This window comes from Triplophysa rosa, linkage group LG3 (genome assembly GCF_024868665.1).
Source record: "Triplophysa rosa linkage group LG3, Trosa_1v2, whole genome shotgun sequence".
NCBI classification, from domain to species: Eukaryota; Metazoa; Chordata; class Actinopteri; order Cypriniformes; family Nemacheilidae; genus Triplophysa; species Triplophysa rosa.
In genome coordinates, this window is record NC_079892.1 from 4,022,987 (window position 1) to 4,043,094 (window position 20,108).

A 20,108-nucleotide genomic window follows, 5' to 3' on the forward strand; every position below is an offset into this window, starting at 1 on the left:
TCACCCCACCAACATCAATGATTTATTTAGTTAAGAAAATATCATAAGCATGTGGCCATTACAACAAGTATTTAACAAAATGCATATTTGGGGTTTCTGAAACACAACTATCACACAGTAAAACAAAAGTAATGGCTGTAAACACATGGTCCTTAGAAGTTATTAAAATCTACTATGTCCCTGTATAGACGGTTTCAACGGACACACGCATCTGGTCCAAAGTTAACTTCCAGTCTTTGTTTGCTTATAATATAAGTTATTTTATATTTAATTAATATTAATATTTTATTGTATATCAACTGTATTGAATTGAGTTAAAACTACTCAACCGTTATTGATTCTGTGCGGAGGTCTACCGGAAGTCAAGTTTGGGCCGCATAACGTTTGTTTATGTTGTTGCCACTCAAACTGTTCTCTCCATGTTATACATGTAAACTTGTAAAAAAAATACTGCTGATTAAAGAATCGATTTCACCACTCCAGGACATTTGATAGATTGTTCACCGTATATATAAAAAAATCATATTTTAACATTTCCTATAGCCTGGTATGCGTTATGCTACACCAGACCACACCAAGTCAAGACTCACCAATTTCAATGCCAACTTCAATTTTTTTTAGCTTTTCTGACGCAAATAGGATAAATTGTAACGTTTTATGTACACAGTGTAAAAAAATATTTTTTGTTTTTGTTGGTTCAATTTAAAAATGGATGCCTTAAATTTTTTGAGTTATTCAACTTAAAAAATATTAGTTACCTCAATATTTAGTTAACTTATTGAGTTGACTAAACTCGTTGAGTTGACTAAGTTGAATCAACTCAAAATTTTAAGGCAACCAGGTAATTTATTTAAGTTTAACCAACTTTTTTACAGTGGCATGAATGTAAAACAGAAACGAAAATAATTAACTTTTTTAACCACACCCATTGCATTAAGGCGTACATGTCAAAATACGTAGGCTGTTGTTGAAAGAAAGTTTTATAAGCAAATAACAGTATTTGATAATAGTATCCATGTACTTTACTAAGACAAGATAAAATGACATTCATCAAATACACATTTAAGGATGCTGATTTTAAATAAACAGAAAATTGATGTGCAAACATTCAAATGTTTGCCACACATGTTTGCTGTTGTATCTAGAAAGATCTACAACTACAATGTGACGCCGATACAAAGTCTTACAATTAATTCATCTTTCATTATATTATGTAGTGCTGGATTATGTATGAATTGATTCACAGCGAGCAATCTAAGAATTTAACAAAGATCTCGACATACTTGGACATAAGTATCATCCAATAAACAACATCAATCTCATTTAATATGAATAATTGGACTTTAAAGTTTACTTGATATTCTGTTTACAAAAAGCAAAAAATAGCAAAAGCATGTTTAGGGTGCTAGCCACTGTATTTAAAAGCTTTTTCACGTATTGAGATCACTACAGTCGACAGCAACAGATTCACTAAAAAAACAAAGCACATACAGTCCTGTCGAATCAAGTGGACGTCTGAAAACCTGTGTAAAATGTTCAAATCTTGTTTTACATCCCCCTAGAGCAATTAACAAACAAAGTCTGACTGAGGTTGTCATAAAAATGGTTAAAAAACTACTTTTATATTGTGCAAGAGTCACATCCTTGTCTAATTCAAACACACTGCACGACAAAAGCATCATTGTTGTGTGACAGGACATGTTACTCACTATTCAAATACACTCTTTAACCTCAAACGCCACCTAAAACATTCAATATTTGTTTGTTTCCCAGCATCTACAAGACCCGAGGCGAAATTCAAGCTTGGGTTCCCACCTTCTGATCACAAATGAAAGCAAACTGAATGGCATTATAAATAGGTAAGCACTGATGGGACGACATGTTAGCTCGAGCAGAACAGATACGTAGTCTCTATGGGGACCGTGAGGATGTCCCAAATGAGGATGCTCAGATGGGCTATACTACTACTGGGGCTCCAGTCAACACAAGCAGGTTAGCAAACTAAAACAAAATACACATCACTCGTTTAGAAAAAAGAAAACTTTCTTGAAATAAAAAAAATCGATATTTCACTGTAAATATTTGTCTCTATCTTTTTGTGTAAAGAATTTTTCCTCGATGTTGCGGACTCGACAGAGCCAACAGATGTTTTTTGGTCAACGACAGGTAATTGATTCATAGTGTGCTGAGTATTGCAAACCAATCGTGTTGATTTGTAATGTAAAAAGCTCTAGATTAGCTTTAGATGCTCGGTCTCAATTTATTTTTAAAATCATAAATATTTCAGTGTATTTCAAGCGTTAGATTCAAGATTTTATTTGTCACATACACTTTGTAAACATGTACAACGTGCAGTGAAATGTTAATCTGGTATACTCCAAAGACTGTGCACATAGAGGAGAATATAGAAAATAGAGTTAAATAAGATGTTAAAGATCTATATATATGCATCCCACTGTTTGTCTAAATTAAATCAGAAAACTGTACATGAAATACAAATAATTAAACGTCAACTTTTTACATAAGTCAAACTCAATATGTTGAGTTTTATTTATGTACCTGTATACAACCAATGTACTGCATAATAATCTTAGTAATATTAAAAGCTTTAAGTATGTCAAAAACCCCGACAATATCTTTTGTCTTCTGCTTTTAGTGCTCCCCACCACACCGAATCTATTGATAACAACAGGTATTTAAAATCTTTTCAGACTAAATTGTGTAATTTTGCAAAACAATCACATATTAATAAACTCTCTTGAATCAGCTGGACCAGATTTTGGTCATCAATCCACCATCTGCAGCACATGGGGAAATTTCCACTTCAAGACATTTGATGGTCATTTCTTTCAAATGGCTGACACGTGTAACTACGTTCTGGCCGTGATGTGCGACACCGCTGTTTCTGATTTTAACATCCAAATGCAAAGAAAGATTGTGAATGGCTCCGCCGCATTCAACTTAATCACAATACAGCTGGAGGGAACAGTCATCAAACTAAGGGATGGCAACATCTTCATGGACGACCAAGTGTGAGTTTTTCTTTTACTTAGCCGTTAAAATGAGTTGAATTTGTAATGTTAAAATAATGGGATTATTATTTGGTCAATTAAATAAAGCAAATTCTTTCTTTCTTATCACTATGTTAGCAACACCAAGATCATGGGTTTAATTCCCAATGTATTCAATGCACGGCAAATAGCTTAGGATAAAAACATTTGGAAAATGCATACATTTAAACATAGTCAAATATATATATTTATAGTTTGTTTAGTTAGAAAATGGCACGTATAATTCAAATAATTAAAACAACAGTTTGTTATTAATTATATTTCTCAAGATTTTTTTACATTTTTGTTTGCACAACAATTAGTTACAATTTCCAGTATTTCACCGTAGTAAAATCCAGTTTGAAAGAAGGGTTATAATAAAGCCAATTTATTTTTGTCTGACATATTAGTAACTATTGAAACTTCTTTTTTGTTGCAGGGTGTCTATTCCGATCAATCAGAATGGAATTAAAATCGAGGGAAGCTTATCAAGTGCTAAGATCTCCAGATATGGTGCGACTGTCTTTTGGGAGGAAGCAGACCAGTCTGTAGTGGTACGGTGTATTATTACTGAATCTTCGAGAAGATCACAGCAATATTTGCCATCGACAGGCCAAATGAAATCTGTGAAACTGGCAAAATCTGTTTATCGCAGATAAGAGGAAACAAAGAGGGTTTTATCCGGCGGCCTGGTTTCTCTGATTAAATTGCAGAAGGCCTCAGGTTCTTCACAAATGCATGATGACTATTTTACTTTTGTGCAAACACAAAAGGCTTTAATTGATAGTTCACCCAAAAATAAAAATTCAGTCATCATTTACTTACGCTCTTGTCATTTCAAACCTGTATGACTTTCTTTCTTCTGCAGGACACAAAAGAAGATATTTTGAAGAATGTTAACTGGCCCCCATTCACTTGCATTGGTTTTGTGTCCATGCAATAGAAGTGAATGGGGGCCAGTGCTGTTCGGTTACCAGCTTTCTTTAAAATATGTAATTCTGTGTTCTGTGGATGAAAGAAAGAAAGAAAGAAAGAAAGAAAGAAAGAAAGAAAGAAAGAAAGAAAGAAAGAAAGAAAGAAAGAAAGAAAGAAAGAAAGAAAGAAAGAAAGAATGAAAGAAAGAAAGAAAGGTTTGAAATGACAAGAGGGTGAGTAAATGATGACAGAATTTTCCTTTTTGGGTGAACTATCCCTTTAAGGGTTCAATGTAATTTATTTTAATAAAGAGTCGATACGTTAAACATCAAGTAGGACTAAAAATCAAATACGGAAAAGAGAGAATTAAATTAGATAATTTATATCTTAAAATATTCATAATAACAATAATAGTCTTTTTTTATTATAACATTATTTATTTTCTTCCCCCAGATTCAACTTGCTGAAAAGTACCGAGGCCAAACATGCGGACTCTGTGGAGACTTCAATGGCAACAAGAGAAATGATATTTCTCTCATTGGTAAATCACCTAGTTAAGAATATTTTCTTTTAATTTAGGGCCTAATAAAGAGACTTGCATTCAGGTTTTTACATTTTATCTGTACATTCATCCCATGGGTATCAAACCTGTTATTCTGGTGTTGCTAGCCCCATGCCCTAGCGCCATGTTCTCATATTTACAATCTGTCTAAAATGGCTATACAAACATAACACATTTTAATATCCCTAATATGTTTAATAGTTTAAATACCTGATACATTTAACATGGGGTCTATTTAACATCAGGTCCAGACAAATGGAAGGTGTCTTTATCAGCTGAACCCTGTGAAAATGTTACATTACAGCCCAACGAACAGTGTGACAGCCAGGTAAAAATCAAGACTTTTGAAATTATGTGAAAAGATTGTGGGACTGTTACCTTTGTAAGAGTCTTCTAAAAGCATTTTTTTTCAGGCAAACATGTGCCAGGAGTATATCCAGCGTTCAGGGTTCGACGACTGTCGCCGTGTGCTGGACATGAGTTCGTTTGAGAAAGTTTGCTCAGACGATCTGTGTCAATGTCATGGCAACCAGGAGTGCGTCTGCAACACGCTCACAGAAATATCACGACAGTGCGCACACGCTGGTGGCAAGCCGGGGACATGGAGAACAGACCAACTCTGTCGTGAGTATGATTTCTGGAAGATTATGTACACATTATCACGGTATACTGTACTTGCTTTAATTATGTAGGATATTCAGAGCAGCAATGACGAGTGTGTCTGACAAACCGTTTTGTTGAGCAGCAAAGAAATGTCCACTGAACATGGAATACATGGAGTGTGGCGGGCCGTGCAAAAACACCTGCTCAGATCCAGATGGAAGCCTGTTGTGTACAGATCACTGTGTAGATGGCTGTTTCTGCCCTGACGGTAAGAATCTGCTTTTGAAACAAAGATGTTCCTTTATGAAAATATATTTTACAATGAGTAACAGGGCAGATTTAACAATTAACTCTGATTTCTGTTGTTTCAGGCACCGTGGAAGATGACATTGGCAATGGTGGGTGTGTTCTCATAAGTGAGTGTCCATGTGTCCACGAGGGAAGAATATACCAGACAGGAGAGTCATACGAACAGGCATGTAAATCATGGTAAGTCAGTAACACACACTCAAAAATTTGATTTGTTGAATTTATTGTTGAAATTACACTTTAGTTGTATGAACAAAATAAATTTAAGTAATGTTGACAAAACGTTTTTGAGTAAATCCAAACCATTACGATTGTACCAGTAATTTTAAGTTAATTGAACTCAATATTTATCCTTCTCAATGGTACTTTTTGTTGTCATACATAACTTATATACAGTATATACACAATGAGCAAAGATGAGAGACATCTCAGTACTGGCATTAGCACAGTTAAAGCTCATTGAATGATGCAATAGACATCATGGGCGCGCTTTAACCTCTCACAGACTAAGCATATGTACCACTCTTCTAAACAATGGCAATCTTAAAACTAAAAAATACTCTTTTAAACCTCAAAGATAAATGAACATTAAGCACAAACAAGTCTTTTTTCTTTACTGAAAAACACTTAAAATAACAATAAATTTCGAAATGTACTGCCTAAATGCATTCTTACGCAAAGCATGCTGGGAACTGAAAATCCCCCTCAACCAGTCATGTTGAATTAACTTGTTTATATTAAGTAAACTCAACAATAGGTCCAATATTATAGGGTTTTGGGTTCTAGTTTACCAGTCAAACACTTGTTAAGTAAAGCTGACAGATCTAAATTTTTAGTATAAATAACATAGTTAAGTTACATTAATTCAGTTACTTGCATTCTTATGTACTTTATGCGAACAAGGATGGGTTAAGTAAAACTAACAGCAGCGACAGTTCATTTTTTTGAGTGCATGTCTACGTCAAATGTTGATTATACAGTGATAACATTGTTGGCGTATTGTGACAGCGTGTGTGCTGCTGGATACTGGACTTGTACGGATCTAGAATGTCCTGGAATCTGTTCTGTTGTGGGAGGCTCTCACATCACCACATATGATGGAAAAAGCTTCAGCTTTAATGGCAACTGTGACTACACCCTTACTAAGGTCTGCGACTGTCAATTCAACAAATGCACATCAGCTATTACTAAATACTGACTGAAATCACAAATTTTCCTTCACAAAAATTGTTTTTTCAGCACTCCAATGACAGTAATATTGCCGTAATTGGAAATCTGGCAGTGTGTGAGCCGACCCGAGCAGACACATGTCTAAATTCAGTTTCGCTGATCATGTTGGGGAACAGATTGACAACTGTGAGTGTTTATTATTTTATTTTCTTATATTTATTTTAGCATGTCATAAATTCCATATATTTTAAATTCTAAAATTCCACTGAATTGCATTGTGGGCCTCTGTAAACTGGACGTTAAATCAGGTGAGCTGGGTATCTCACGGATGGAGAACTTGCATACTGTGCATTTTGTGTACATACTACATAATCTAGTCTAAATACCTTTATTTAATAACAATCTTTCTTCGCTCTGCTTCTCAACTTTGGTCAAAACTGTTTTTACTTTTAAACAGATAAATTTTTCGCCCAGTGGGACTGTCACACTAAATGGAATCGCTTCAAGTGGGTTTCCGATCTTCACAGGTGGGTTCGTCAAATATGAGAAACATTCTCTAACCTCAGTGTGAGACAAAAAAAGAAATTTCTTCTTAGAAATGCACATGATTAAGTGAATCTTCATTCTTAAGTTTCATTTCTTACCCAAACGTTTCTATCACAGAGAATGTAGTCATCTTCCAACCCACCTCTTCCTATATTATCGCTGATATGAAGGGTCTTCGCCTAGAGATCCAACTGACTCCAATCATGCAGTTGTATATTGTAGCCAGCGCTACAGAGAAAGGCAAATTTAGTGGTGAGTTTTGTCATTTGGTTGTGCTAAAGAACGCATATATTTTTTTGCTGTTTTAAAGTAATGACCTCATGCTCTCAATAAAAGACAAACGTATAAAGATAAACAGAATTTTGTCCGTCTAGTTTAATGATGACTATTGTTGTTCTATTCAGGTCTGTGTGGGAACTATAATGACATCCAATCAGATGACTTCAAAACACAATCAGGCCTTACAGAGGGAACACCAACAACCTTTGTCAACTTTTGGAAAAAAAACCAATACGGTTGTACAGACATTGAAAACACGTTCAACAACCCCTGCAGTCTGAGTGTGGAAAGAGGTACTTGCACTACAACATCAAAATCATTATGAGAGCATACAGAACATTCTAAACGACAAGCAGTGTTAACTTTAGTGGAATATTCTTTTTTGTTCATCAGAAAAACTTGCAAAGGACTGGTGCTCCCGTCTCACAAACCCAAATGGAACCTTCTCCTCGTGTCATTCAGAAATATGTCCTAAGACATACTATCAAGTAAGATTCACACTTGTTTTCTTAAATATACGTGTATACAAGACATATTTGCTCACCTTCATGTTTGGGCTTCATCTTCTGCAGAGGTGCATTTATGACACCTGTAAGTGTGCTGATATCGGGAAGTGTATGTGTGCCGCCCTCTCCTCCTACGCCCACGCCTGTGCTGCGAGAGGGGTCGTTATCCAGGGATGGATGGATTCATACCCCTGTGGTGAGATATTTCATTAACAAAACAATAACAACAATATTCTGTTCTTGCATTATTGGTGTCATTCACATCATTTTGCAGTACTTTTAGACCATTGCAATAATAAACAAACATGTCTGCTGCTCACAGAATCAAACGTGTGTTCAAACAACATGAAGTATTCCTACAACACCACCAGCTGTCCCAACACCTGTCGTGGGAAGGATTACTCTTGCAAAGCATCATTCACACCTGTAGATGGCTGTGTTTGTCTTGAGGGCACCTATCTCAATGATGCAGGCACCTGTGTGCAAGCGGAGCAGTGCCCTTGTTACTATGACAACCAGGTCATTGTCCCTGATGGGTCCATCTACGTAGATGGTGCTAAATGGTATGAATTTCACATTTCACACCCTCGATGCACTGTTGACAAAAACCCAGTTGCTCTTGATAACATCGGTATGTAATAGTTTATGATATGCACCATTTTGTCATGTTGTAGCACCTGCACTTATGGCAAACTGCACTGCTCCGGTCAAAAAGGTGAGCTCCGACCACCACCACTAAATACAACTAATGAAAACACTGGTACGGTACAACAATTTTAGACTCTTCATACATGCGTGTTTTGTTTTTAGAATGTGTGGCTCCAATGGTCTACGTCAACTGCTCGGTCACCGAACATGGAAAGAAAGGGACAGAGTGTCACAGGACATGTCAAAGTCAAGATCTAAACAACTGTGTGAGTTAACACGCATTAGGTGGATGGACGGGTTGATCGTTTGGGTTATATAAAGATAAGCGTGGATAAAGCATGGACATTATCCATAATGTATTGGTTGCTACTGAATCAGGCTCTTTGAAAGCAGCTGAGGAAAAACACTTACATTCTTGCTTTCTTTCGGCGACAGGTGAGCACTGGGTGTGTATCAGGTTGTATGTGCCCAGATCACCTTCTTGCTGATGGAAAAGGCGGGTGTGTGGAGATAGATAATTGCCCCTGTACCCACGATGGATTAACTTATTCACCTGGGAACCAGATTCAAGATGAATGCAACACCTGGTGAGCCATTCATTGGATCAATGTAGTACAAGAGATCAACAAATCACTTTTTAATCTCTATCTTTTATCTCTTTATTTTTTAGCACATGCAAGAGCGGGATATGGGCTTGTACGGATAAGGAATGCTATGGCAGCTGCACCATCTACGGGGAAGGTCATTTCCAGACTTTCGACGGCAAGAGATATTCTTACCATGGAGACTGTGAATACATCCTAGCACATGTATGTTTACATCAGCTTATACTTTAATTTGACTTTACAAATATTCAAATTGTTAAAACAGTTTCAAATTCTGTTTCTGAGCATATGTAAAGCCAATGAATGGTGTTTTTGTATGATGCTTTTTAATCATTAAGCTGGAAAACTGTCAATATGTTTTATGGAAAGTATTTATAACATCTGACCTGAAACATTCTGGAACACTCTAGGATCACTGCAATACCGACCAGAGCCCATATGGGTTTCGCCTTGTAACAGAGAACATTCCCTGTGGCAGCTCCAGTTCCATTTGCTCAAAATCCATCAATCTTTTCTTCGGGGTGAGGCTAGTTCATTGTTTATAGTCAGCATGAATAGAGAATAACAGTATGTAAATGTGCAAAATACTATAACTATTTTATTATATTAATAAATGTGGTTCACAAACGATAAAGCAAAAACCTAGCCATTTTAAAACTACATGATTTACTAGAAATCCAACTAAATGCAATTACCAGTCTCACTGCAACTTACTTTTCAAATCCTGTAGAGATACAAGGTGATTTTATCCGAACCTGATGGAGTCAAAGTTGTCGAAAGCAATGGAACCGATTACCAATATCAAATCCATTCTGTGGGAGCACACATTATCATAGAGGTCAGACAGCTTTTAAACTTAATTTGGGACGGCAAAACAAGTCTGATGCTCCAACTCCATCCAAACTTTAAGGTATGCGTAACCACTACATACACTACACATAGCCTCCCTTAACCCTTTCTTCACCCACTCACCTAAATGTTCATATGATCTCTATGCAGGGCAAGGTTTGTGGACTGTGTGGAAACTTTGACAGCAACGCAAATAACGACTTTGTGAAGCACGATGGAGAAGAGGTCACAGATGCAGTGGTGTTTGGAAGTAGCTGGAAAGTGACGTCCAGCTGCCCGGAAGTGAACAGCTTGATGAATCCTTGTGAGAAAAACCCACACCGGAGTGCCTGGGCCATCAAACAGTGCAGCATCATTACAAGCAACGTATTCAAAGATTGCCATTCACATGTATGTATCTTTGCCTAGATTGCAACCAAAAGTCATTTAGTTTTTATAACTGAACTTCTCAGATTTACATGGATCCTTCACATTCATTAGCCATTGTTGATTCATGCATGTAATAAATGACAATAATCTACTGTTATAAAGTTCTTGGGGTCTCTTGTCTCTAGGTGGACTCTGCCCCATACTATGATGCCTGTGTAAGAGACACCTGTGCTTGTGACACTGGGGGGGACTGCGAATGTTTCTGTACCGCAGTGACTGCGTACGCTGCTGAATGCCGTAAAAAAGGAGCTTGTATTGCATGGCGGAGTCCAAACATTTGTCGTAAGTCCCAAAACTCTTCTGGGGTGGCTGTGGCTACTTGTTTCAAAGGAAGGTTGTTACAGGGCCATGTCTTGAATGTTTAAAAAACCCTGAAATTTAAAGAATTATAGTGATCTATCCTTGAAACTAAAATTACAATATGAAATCAGCATAAAATCTGATAAACACAATGAGTCAACAAAATAACACCACACTGTTGCTAAGACTTCAAAGTCCCTATCCAGAAGCTTACCATTAAACCTTATTAATACGATTTTCATACATATGCCATAAGTGATGTTTTGACTACTAAAAATGACAATACTGACTGAAAGGATGCTTTTGCAGCTTTATTCTGTGAGTACTACAACAACCCACCGGGTGAATGTGAATGGCATTATAAAACCTGTGGTTCAACCTGCATGAAAACATGCGGAAACCCATCAGGGACCTGCTCCAATCAAATTCCTCTCCTAGAAGGTATGACTATTTTGAAATCTCTAAAAAGATGTTAATTTACAGAACTTCTGAAAGAATTAACCACAAATGCCTTTTTATATGATTCTACAAATACCTGTGCAATCTATACTAATTCTGCCCATTTTATTATTAGGGTGTTTTCCTCAGTGCCCTTCAGACAGGCCATTTTTAAAAGAGGAAACCAGAAAATGTGTTACAGAGCCACAGTGTGCTCCTGTATGTGTTTATGATGGGAAAGAGTTCAAAGTTGGAGAAACTGTGTATCACACCACAGATGGGTATGGCATGTGTTTCATTGCTGTGTGTGGACCAGATGGAACAATAAACAGAACTATTGAAACATGCACCACAACAGCTCCACCATTCACTTTTACTATTCAACCCGAACAAACACAAGCAACAACACAACCACTTGGAGAAGCAACAACACAGCCATCAACGACCACTGTAACTCCTGGTCCAACTCCAAGACAACCCACTACAAAACCTCCTACAGAAGCAACAACACAACCACCAAGAACCACTAAAACTATTAGTACTCCACCTCCAACACAACCCACTATACAACCTTCAACAGAAGCAACAACACAACCATCAACGACAACTGTATCTACTGGTACACCACCAACACAACCCACTACACAGCCTTCAACAGAAGCAACAACACAACCATCAACGACCACTGTAACTACTGGTACTCCATCAACACAACCCACTACACAGCCTTCAACAGAAGCAACAACACAACCATCAACGACCACTGAAACTACTGGTACTCCATCAACACAACCCACTACACGGCCTTCAACAGAAGCAACCACACAACCATCAACGACCACTGAAACTACTGGTACTCCATCAACACAACCCACTACACAGCCTTCAACAGAAGCAACAACACAACCATCAACGACCACTGAAACTACTGGTACTCCATCAACACAACCCACTACACGGCCTTCAACAGAAGCAACCACACAACCATCAACGACCACTGAAACTACTGGTACTCCATCAACACAACCCACTACACAGCCTTCAACAGAAGCAACAACACAACCATCAACGACCACTGAAACTACTGGTACTCCATCAACACAACCCACTACACGGCCTTCAACAGAAGCAACCACACAACCATCAACGACCACTGAAACTACTGGTACTCCATCAACACAACCCACTACACAGCCTTCAACAGAAGCAACAACACAACCATCAACGACCACTGAAACTACTGGTACTCCATCAACACAACCCACTACACGGCCTTCAACAGAAGCAACCACACAACCATCAACGACCACTGAAACTACTGGTACTCCATCAACACAACCCACTACACAGCCTTCAACAGAAGCAACAACACAACCATCAACGACCACTGAAACTACTGGTACTCCATCAACACAACCCACTACACGGCCTTCAACAGAAGCAACCACACAACCATCAACGACCACTGAAACTACTGGTACTCCATCAACACAACCCACTACACGGCCTTCAACAGAAGCAACCACACAACCATCAACGACCACTGAAACTACTGGTACTCCATCAACACAACCCACTACACGGCCTTCAACAGAAGCAACAACACAACCATCAACGGCCGCTGTAACTACTGGTACACCTCCAACACAACCGACAACAGAGTTTATAGTGCAAACAGAATCAACTAGACCACAAACTCATGCCACCTTACCCCAAGAAACATGTTCTTGCACATATGCAAATCAAACATTTGCACCAGGTAAATACCCCTTTCACAATATTTTCTCCATTAAACTTGCTTTTGGTATTTCAGGTATTTTTAAACATTAACAATGTTACTCTGTACTTCTGCATTTTTTATAAATAAACAGGGTCTGTCATATACAACCAAACTGATAAAGCAGACTGGTGTTACTTTGCTTACTGCAGCTCTAGCTGTACTAGTCAAGTAACGCAGAAACCGTGTCATCAAACCACTACAGTTACACTATCAACAGTTGCCAGAGATTGTACTGATGTCAATCGAAAGGTAACCTGAAAACAAACAAGCAGCCATAGTTATGTACAAATTTCAATTGCATAATATACACTGCAAAGAAGAAAATGTTTAAAACTGTAGGTAATTTGGGATCTTTAGATATTTGTGATATTTTATTAATTTCTAACAGAATGGAGAATCATGGACTGATGAATGTAGCACGAAAACATGCATAGATGGCCATGTCACGTCAAGCCCTGCACAGTGTGATCCAAATGATGCCCAAATACCTACATGTGCCAATGAACTTACACCCGAGAAGGTGTATTATAACAATAACTGCTGCTACAAATATGAGTGTCCATGTAAGTTTACATATGTTTTTTTTATTTTGCATATAAATGATAATGGTTCTAACCAAACAATTAACCATTGTGCTTGGGAAGATATTCTATTTACCTTGCTTCAATTTGTTTTCTAAAACAACAGGTAAATGCAGTGGCTGGGGTGATCCTCATTATAAAACTTTTGACGGAAAATATTACACTTTCCAAGGGAACTGTTCCTACGTATTGGTCCGAGAAATCGTTCCAAAACATGACATCAGTGTCTACGTTAAGAACTATTACTGTAACAGTGCAAGTAATTTTGCTTGCCCTGAATATGTGGTTGTGAATTACAAATCCTATAAAGTCAAGATGACTAGCGACAGCGAACAGATCCAGGTGAGTGAAAGGCATAGTTCACCCGGAACAGAAAATGTTGCTCCGAACACGTTTGACTGTCTTCCATAGAACACTAATCTGCTTGTCGGTTTTGGCACATTGCAACATAATGTCATTTAAATACTTACAGGTCTTTGTCAATGATGTTATGAAGATCCCAACCTTCATGAATGAAGCCTTCATCATCACATCCTCTGGAATGGCAGTGACTTTAAACATCCCTGAAATCAAAGCTGAGATATTAGTTAATCATCATGGCTTTGAGATCAAACTTCCATTTTCCAACTTTAATGGTAATACAGAGGGACAATGTGGTGAGTACACATTAGAGCTCTCCTATCAAAAACACGAAGATGATAAAGATGTGCAATTATTTTACATCTGTCTACAATACTTTATTTCATGTTTGCTTCTACAACGAAATTTAGGAATCCTGTTAGTTTTGCATCTCAATTTCCTGACATACCATAAGCTGGCCTTGTCACAATTTATATAACTATCGTGATTTGAGCTTGTCTATTCAAATAATACAATTCTGTTGGTGATTTAAGGGGTCTGTGACAATGATCCAACAAACGACTGCAGACGTCCTGATGGAAAAACTGACGAATCATGTGAGCATATGGCACAACTGTGGGCAGCCACCCCAGAATGTCAAACCCCCCCACAACAGCCACCTGAAGTCCCACCCACCTGTACAGCAGAAGCCTGCGAGCTCATCAAAAGCGAGTAAGGCAGAGATGACCGCACATTCATTCATTTCACTATGTAGAAACTGTTGAAAAACGAACAGAAACAAATTTAGAAAAAAGTACTATGAAAACATGACAAACAGATATAATTGACAATTTACAGCGTTCGAGTTTAAATGTTTACCAAAAATTTTTAATGCTATTTTTTCAGTTTGTTCAACAAGTGCCATGAAGTCATTCCATATCAAAGCTTTTATGAGGCATGTAAATATGACGTGTGCAACAAGAAAACTCCATCGTTAGTCTGCACCAGTCTGGAGGCCTACGCACGGCAGTGTGGTGAGGCATCCGTCTGTGTCGACTGGAGAAACGCAACTGAACTCAACGGGCTCTGTGGTAAGAAGTGAACACAGCAAGAACCAACCAAGCACAGAAACAGTCAATTAAAAAAAAAAACGTTAAACCCAATGAACTTGAACTGAGGAGCCAAACTTTTAAGAAGTCTTTTATTAGCCAGTTAAATAGATTGAACATATTATTGTTCATATAAACATAAATTGTTGCATATCAAATTACAGATCATTAAAAGTCTCAATTATTGTTGGTTTCCATATTAGACAACAAGTGCTCCAATCACAAAGTCTACAAGGCATGTGGGCCTAAAGTGGAAAAAACTTGCAGTTCAAGGTAAAACAACTGCATATCCATGCAAACAACAGTCCTCGGTGTGTTGTGAAAATGTAAAAGCACATGCTAAATTCACTTTATTTAACACATCTGATATGTGCTTCTATTGTATTTTTCAATTTACAACCAGATACAATGAAATGTTTGTGGACAAAGAGTGTCAAAGGAACGAAACAAGGTTTACAGAAGGCTGTTTCTGCCCAGATAACACCTATCTATTTAGTTCAACGTCAGATACATGTACAGCTAACTGCGGTAAGAAATGCTACTTTATTTACGTTTTCTGTATGTAAGATTAATGCACCTTGATGTAATATCTTTGTTTATGTGTTTTAATCCCATATTTGCAGATTGCATCGGCCCTGATGGATCACCTAGACAGGTATAATTTACATGGCATTTAGCGCTAATGCTCTCTCCAAATAAGAATGAAACCATAGGCTTAAGTGATTTTACTCATTCTAAAACAAACAAAAAGGATTTGAACAGACTTTCATTACAATACCTAACAATTGTCTACATATTTTCCCTTCTGTAGCCCGGAGATACATGGACCATTGGCTGTACAACATATAAATGTTCTGATGAGAGCTTTGGTGTTGTGAAAGAGCCCGTTATATGTCCAAGTATAGAGCCATGTGGTGAAGAATACAAAACAACTTTGAGAAACTGCTGTCCAACCTGTGGTAAATTATCAGTACAAGCCTAATATTCCTAATATTCCTCTTTATTCAATGTGATTGACTTAATTCGAACTAAAGAATAAGACTAAACAGACAAAAATAAGGCAGACATATATGACCCTTTTTACATAACACATAGTGCAACCTTTAAATTAAACAGACATAAATGCCTAAAAATGCAATAAAATATTTAACAATTTTCTTTAAAAATGCCCTCTTTTTCTAAAATCAGAGTGCAATATCGAGTTGTGTCTTAGCAAGAAATGTGATGTGGGATACGAGTTTGCAACAAATGCATCTGGGGAGGGTTGCTGTCCAGCCTGTGGTAAGTTTATGATTATGTTATGTTTATGACTTACATCAAAGATCAAATAATTGTACACACAGCAACCTTTACAGTGTTGGTATTGAGCTGAATTTGTTCTACACAACACTATAAATTGGCAAATATATAATAATTTAATTGTTTCAATAATTAAACTATTTCTAACATATTTTTTTCTGATCAGTTCCCAAAGATGTCTGCGTGTACAATGGCAATGAGTACAAAGTGAGTATAAGAACCTTTCAGAAGAACCTAATGTGTATAACCAACAAATCAAACACTTTAGGCTTTGTAGCGCTGGGTTCACGTTTCCCTTTTTCTCTTTTTCTCTAGCCTGGCATTAAAATCCCCTCAGATCCATGCAACCATTGCAGATGTGAAATGGAAAGAGACCCAGAGACTAACCTACATGTTGTGCAATGTTTCCCAATGATGTGTGAACCTTGTGGTGAGGTAATAATGACTATTTATGCTTTCGAATGGGTTACGTCAATTCATGAAAAACAATACTTGAGGAAGGTGAATTTAATAGAATATGAGGGTCCAATGTTAAAATTTTTGAAATGATCAAAGAAGTTCATTCATCGTGATATTGTCCATTTTAATGGATTTAGTCAATGTGACAATCAACTGTCAACTTTGCACACCAAAGGGTTTTGAAGAGGTGAGGGTGGAAGGAGAGTGTTGCGCAACATGTAAGCCATCGGGATGCATCTACCAAGGCGCCAACAACACCATACAAATTCTCAGGGTACACAAACATTTTCTTTTCTTAACCTTCTATTTCAGCCAAAGAATCTTTGTTCTTTAGTCTTCATCCACCCTGACTTTTGTTTTATTAGGTTGGAGAAGTGCACAGATCCGCATGCAAGACTTTGACCTGCCATGAAGTCGATGGGTCATTTTTAATAGAAAAGATAACAACACAATGCCCTGAATTCAATGCAGATGACTGTTTGCCCGTAAGTACTATATGTAGCCAAACATGACATTCTTATACTGTATTTTGTATGAGGTATGACTTACATTTGACTGATGATTAAGAAAATGTGTTTGGTTGTGATGTCTTATACAGGGGACTGAGAGACTGGATGTAGATGGATGTTGTCAAATCTGTAAGATATCCATTTAATCTTTTGCCACTAATAGTAAAGTTTTAAAACAGTAAAAAACAATTAAATAATCACGTCTATGTGGGATTTATTTGTAAAAGACAGAACAAGATCAAATATATCATTTTTTAATGAAATTGTATATAAATATTTATATATTCATGCAAATAGATACATGTATGTGTACGTGTATGTGTTTATAAACACAAAATAAATATGCACAGTGCACATATTACATAGGCCTATATCATGCAGTGCACACATTACATATATCATGTAAACACAAAACTTTTATTCCGGATGCAATTAATTGCAATTAATCGTTGAACAGCTCTAAGTATCAGAAAATGTCAATGCATCTGATGTACTGTTTCTCAATAGAGCCCATTACAAGCCTATGTCTGTTCATTTAGGTGATCACAACGACTGCAACCTCATAAAGAACACCACACGTGTGAATGTAAATGACTGCACATCCATCGATCCTATAGAAGTGACGTCCTGCAGTGGCCACTGTGACACCCTATCAATGTGAGAGCATGTGCACATGATTTTTTTCATCCTTTAATAAACCGTACATTCATAAGTAAACTTCACAAGCGTACAATGCTCACTTACAAAGTCTTACAAAGTCTTGAGCTATATGAAGAAGCCTTCCACAGCCACATCTTACAATACAGCTATTTGGCCAAACATTTTGCTATTTGTGTCTAGACAACCATGGCATGTAAAGCTTCACAGATCAAAGGCTCATAATGTACAAACACACACACAAAGCTGCAAACTAAGGTCACACGTTTTAATGACATTTTGTGTACACCTGCACAGGTATTCAATGGAGGCAAACAGAATGATGCACAGCTGTTCTTGTTGCCGGGAGTTGAAAACCATCATGAAACAAGTGAAGCTGAAGTGTTCTGATAACAGCGAGATCATGCATGACTACGTCTACATTGAGAGCTGTCAATGCGAGCTGACCAAGTGTCAGGACTGAAGACTGGACAGTGGCTAAATTCAACCTCTACCTAACTTGCTTTGATTGAATGAGACTCTATTACAATTTAAAAAATATTTGCAAGATTAAAAGATAATGGTGAAAGAATTAAAAAATCTTCCTGCTTTTATTATTATGGCAAAGCTTTCATTGTAATCACTTTAACGTTTCTCTCTAATGTGACTTAATTGTTTTCTTTAATAATCTTCATTCTTCTGTCAAAATAATAAAATGACATATAAAGTAGTTGATTTTAATGCACAATAAACTATAAATATTATTTATACACAATAAAGTAATCAACCTGCAACAATAAACAACCACTGTTTATCATTTCACACTTCATCGCACCAGTGAAAACACAACCACTAGGGGCGCTACACTATTATGCTGTGTGTAAAAACGTAAAATACTGTTTAACGTTTCCATCCGTACTCCTTTCTTTCTGCCCTTGCAATTGTTTACAAATTCACATGATTACTGTATAGTAACCAAGATAGTTAACGATAGTTCCAATTCTAACCCGTCAATGTAGGAAACAAATCAGTGTGACAGACTGTGGCCAATAAAAAGCATTGTAAATAAATGTATACTTCAAACGCCTACTCACCTGTTGAACGACGAACCACTTTTTGGAGTAAATTTACTCCATGGCGTTCAGTCCTACATGTATACTGTATCGATGTTATGACTTTGATTTGATTTGATCACTTAGCGTCTAGTTTTAAAGTGTGTAAGACGTAAACAAGCCTGTCGCGAGCAGCACAACTAGCTGAATTCATTAACTTACGTTTAGTTAATAAGAAAATTAGCCATTTGTATGTATTCTCTTCGTTTACACTGGTAAAAAACGACTTAAATATAAGAATGACAGTATTTAGCGTTCAAGTCGTTGTGTTTATGGGGAAAGTACGTTTTTAAAACCCCTAAGCCGCTACTACCACAAAACGTAGGGACATGCGGATTGATCCTTAAGTAGCGTTACAGTATAGAGGGTATGCATTGACGTCACTTTCCCACGTGAACACGCCGGGACACGCTCCCGTGAGTGGTAAAACTAAGGCAAAATGGCTGCATTCAATAGGAGGAACAAAAACCGGGACTAAAACACGCAATTATTTGCTGAAACTACAAGCAGCTGGACTCGACGGTGATCCTTACGACTACCTTATGACTTACAAAGGAATCTGGTGTTCTTAAGATACTCAAATGTTGCGCGGAATTGCGTTTCCTGATATTGTAACATTCATTTTGCCCAGTGCTTTACCACTCAAGCAGGCGCGTTCCGACACGTTCACGTTGGAAAGTGACGACACGTGCATACCCTCTATTCTCACATGAAAAACTGGCCCTGAAAATTTATTTTGATAAATATTTTATCGGTCTGAAATTGAGCAAATGATGGTACGAATAAACTTCAGTAGATTAAAATCAGTGTGTTATGAAAAACCCTTCCATTAACCAATTCCATTGACCTACTGTGTCTGATAGGAACTATTTATCCTTCCGCTCATCTGAAGATACAAGCAGAAGTGCAGTGTCAGGATCGCTGCTCTTTGACCCTAGTTAACGAAGTGAGAAATATAAATATAAATCTACCCCAGAATTCATTCTTGTGTCCTGAAAATCGTATGACTTTCTTTTAAATTTTCCCTGTTAATTAACAGGTATAAATAAATATGTTATATAAACATAAACTACAT

At 37.2% G+C, this 20,108-nt stretch overlaps 1 protein-coding gene across 1 annotated transcript; it reads left to right on the top strand.

The window, feature by feature from the left end:
- Positions 1-1,887: 1,887 nt before the first annotated feature.
- Positions 1,888-18,727, top strand: LOC130551535 (mucin-5B-like). The gene is made up of 46 exons (XM_057329212.1): positions 1,888-1,992; positions 2,107-2,166; positions 2,657-2,692; positions 2,768-3,032; positions 3,490-3,604; positions 4,419-4,506; positions 4,773-4,855; positions 4,941-5,151; positions 5,273-5,398; positions 5,502-5,619; positions 6,448-6,586; positions 6,679-6,795; positions 7,067-7,136; positions 7,273-7,407; positions 7,560-7,727; positions 7,828-7,922; positions 8,007-8,136; positions 8,263-8,503; positions 8,615-8,655; positions 8,751-8,854; positions 9,024-9,175; positions 9,259-9,397; positions 9,604-9,714; positions 9,924-10,103; positions 10,193-10,432; positions 10,597-10,753; positions 11,081-11,212; positions 11,346-12,968; positions 13,081-13,238; positions 13,378-13,552; positions 13,677-13,912; positions 14,043-14,226; positions 14,464-14,641; positions 14,816-15,000; positions 15,222-15,291; positions 15,422-15,546; positions 15,642-15,673; positions 15,830-15,977; positions 16,207-16,299; positions 16,484-16,524; positions 16,633-16,752; positions 16,952-17,050; positions 17,142-17,261; positions 17,375-17,414; positions 17,825-17,942; positions 18,240-18,727. The coding sequence occupies exons 1-46, from the start codon at positions 1,914-1,916 to the stop codon at positions 18,403-18,405; spliced, it is 7,443 nt and encodes a 2,480-aa protein (XP_057185195.1). The 5' UTR covers positions 1,888-1,913; the 3' UTR covers positions 18,406-18,727.
- Positions 18,728-20,108: the final 1,381 nt, after the last annotated feature.

Excerpts from the sequence above, each read along its gene's own strand:
- LOC130551535 (XM_057329212.1), top strand. The coding sequence starts at position 1,914 with ATGGGGACCGTGAGGATGTCCCAAATGAGGATGCTCAGATGGGCTATA. Across the intron at positions 14,642-14,815 it reads TGCGAGCTCATCAAAAGCGA|TTTGTTCAACAAGTGCCATG; the intron begins GTAAGGCAGAGA and ends CTATTTTTTCAG. Across the intron at positions 17,262-17,374 it reads ATGCAGATGACTGTTTGCCC|GGGACTGAGAGACTGGATGT; the intron begins GTAAGTACTATA and ends TGTCTTATACAG.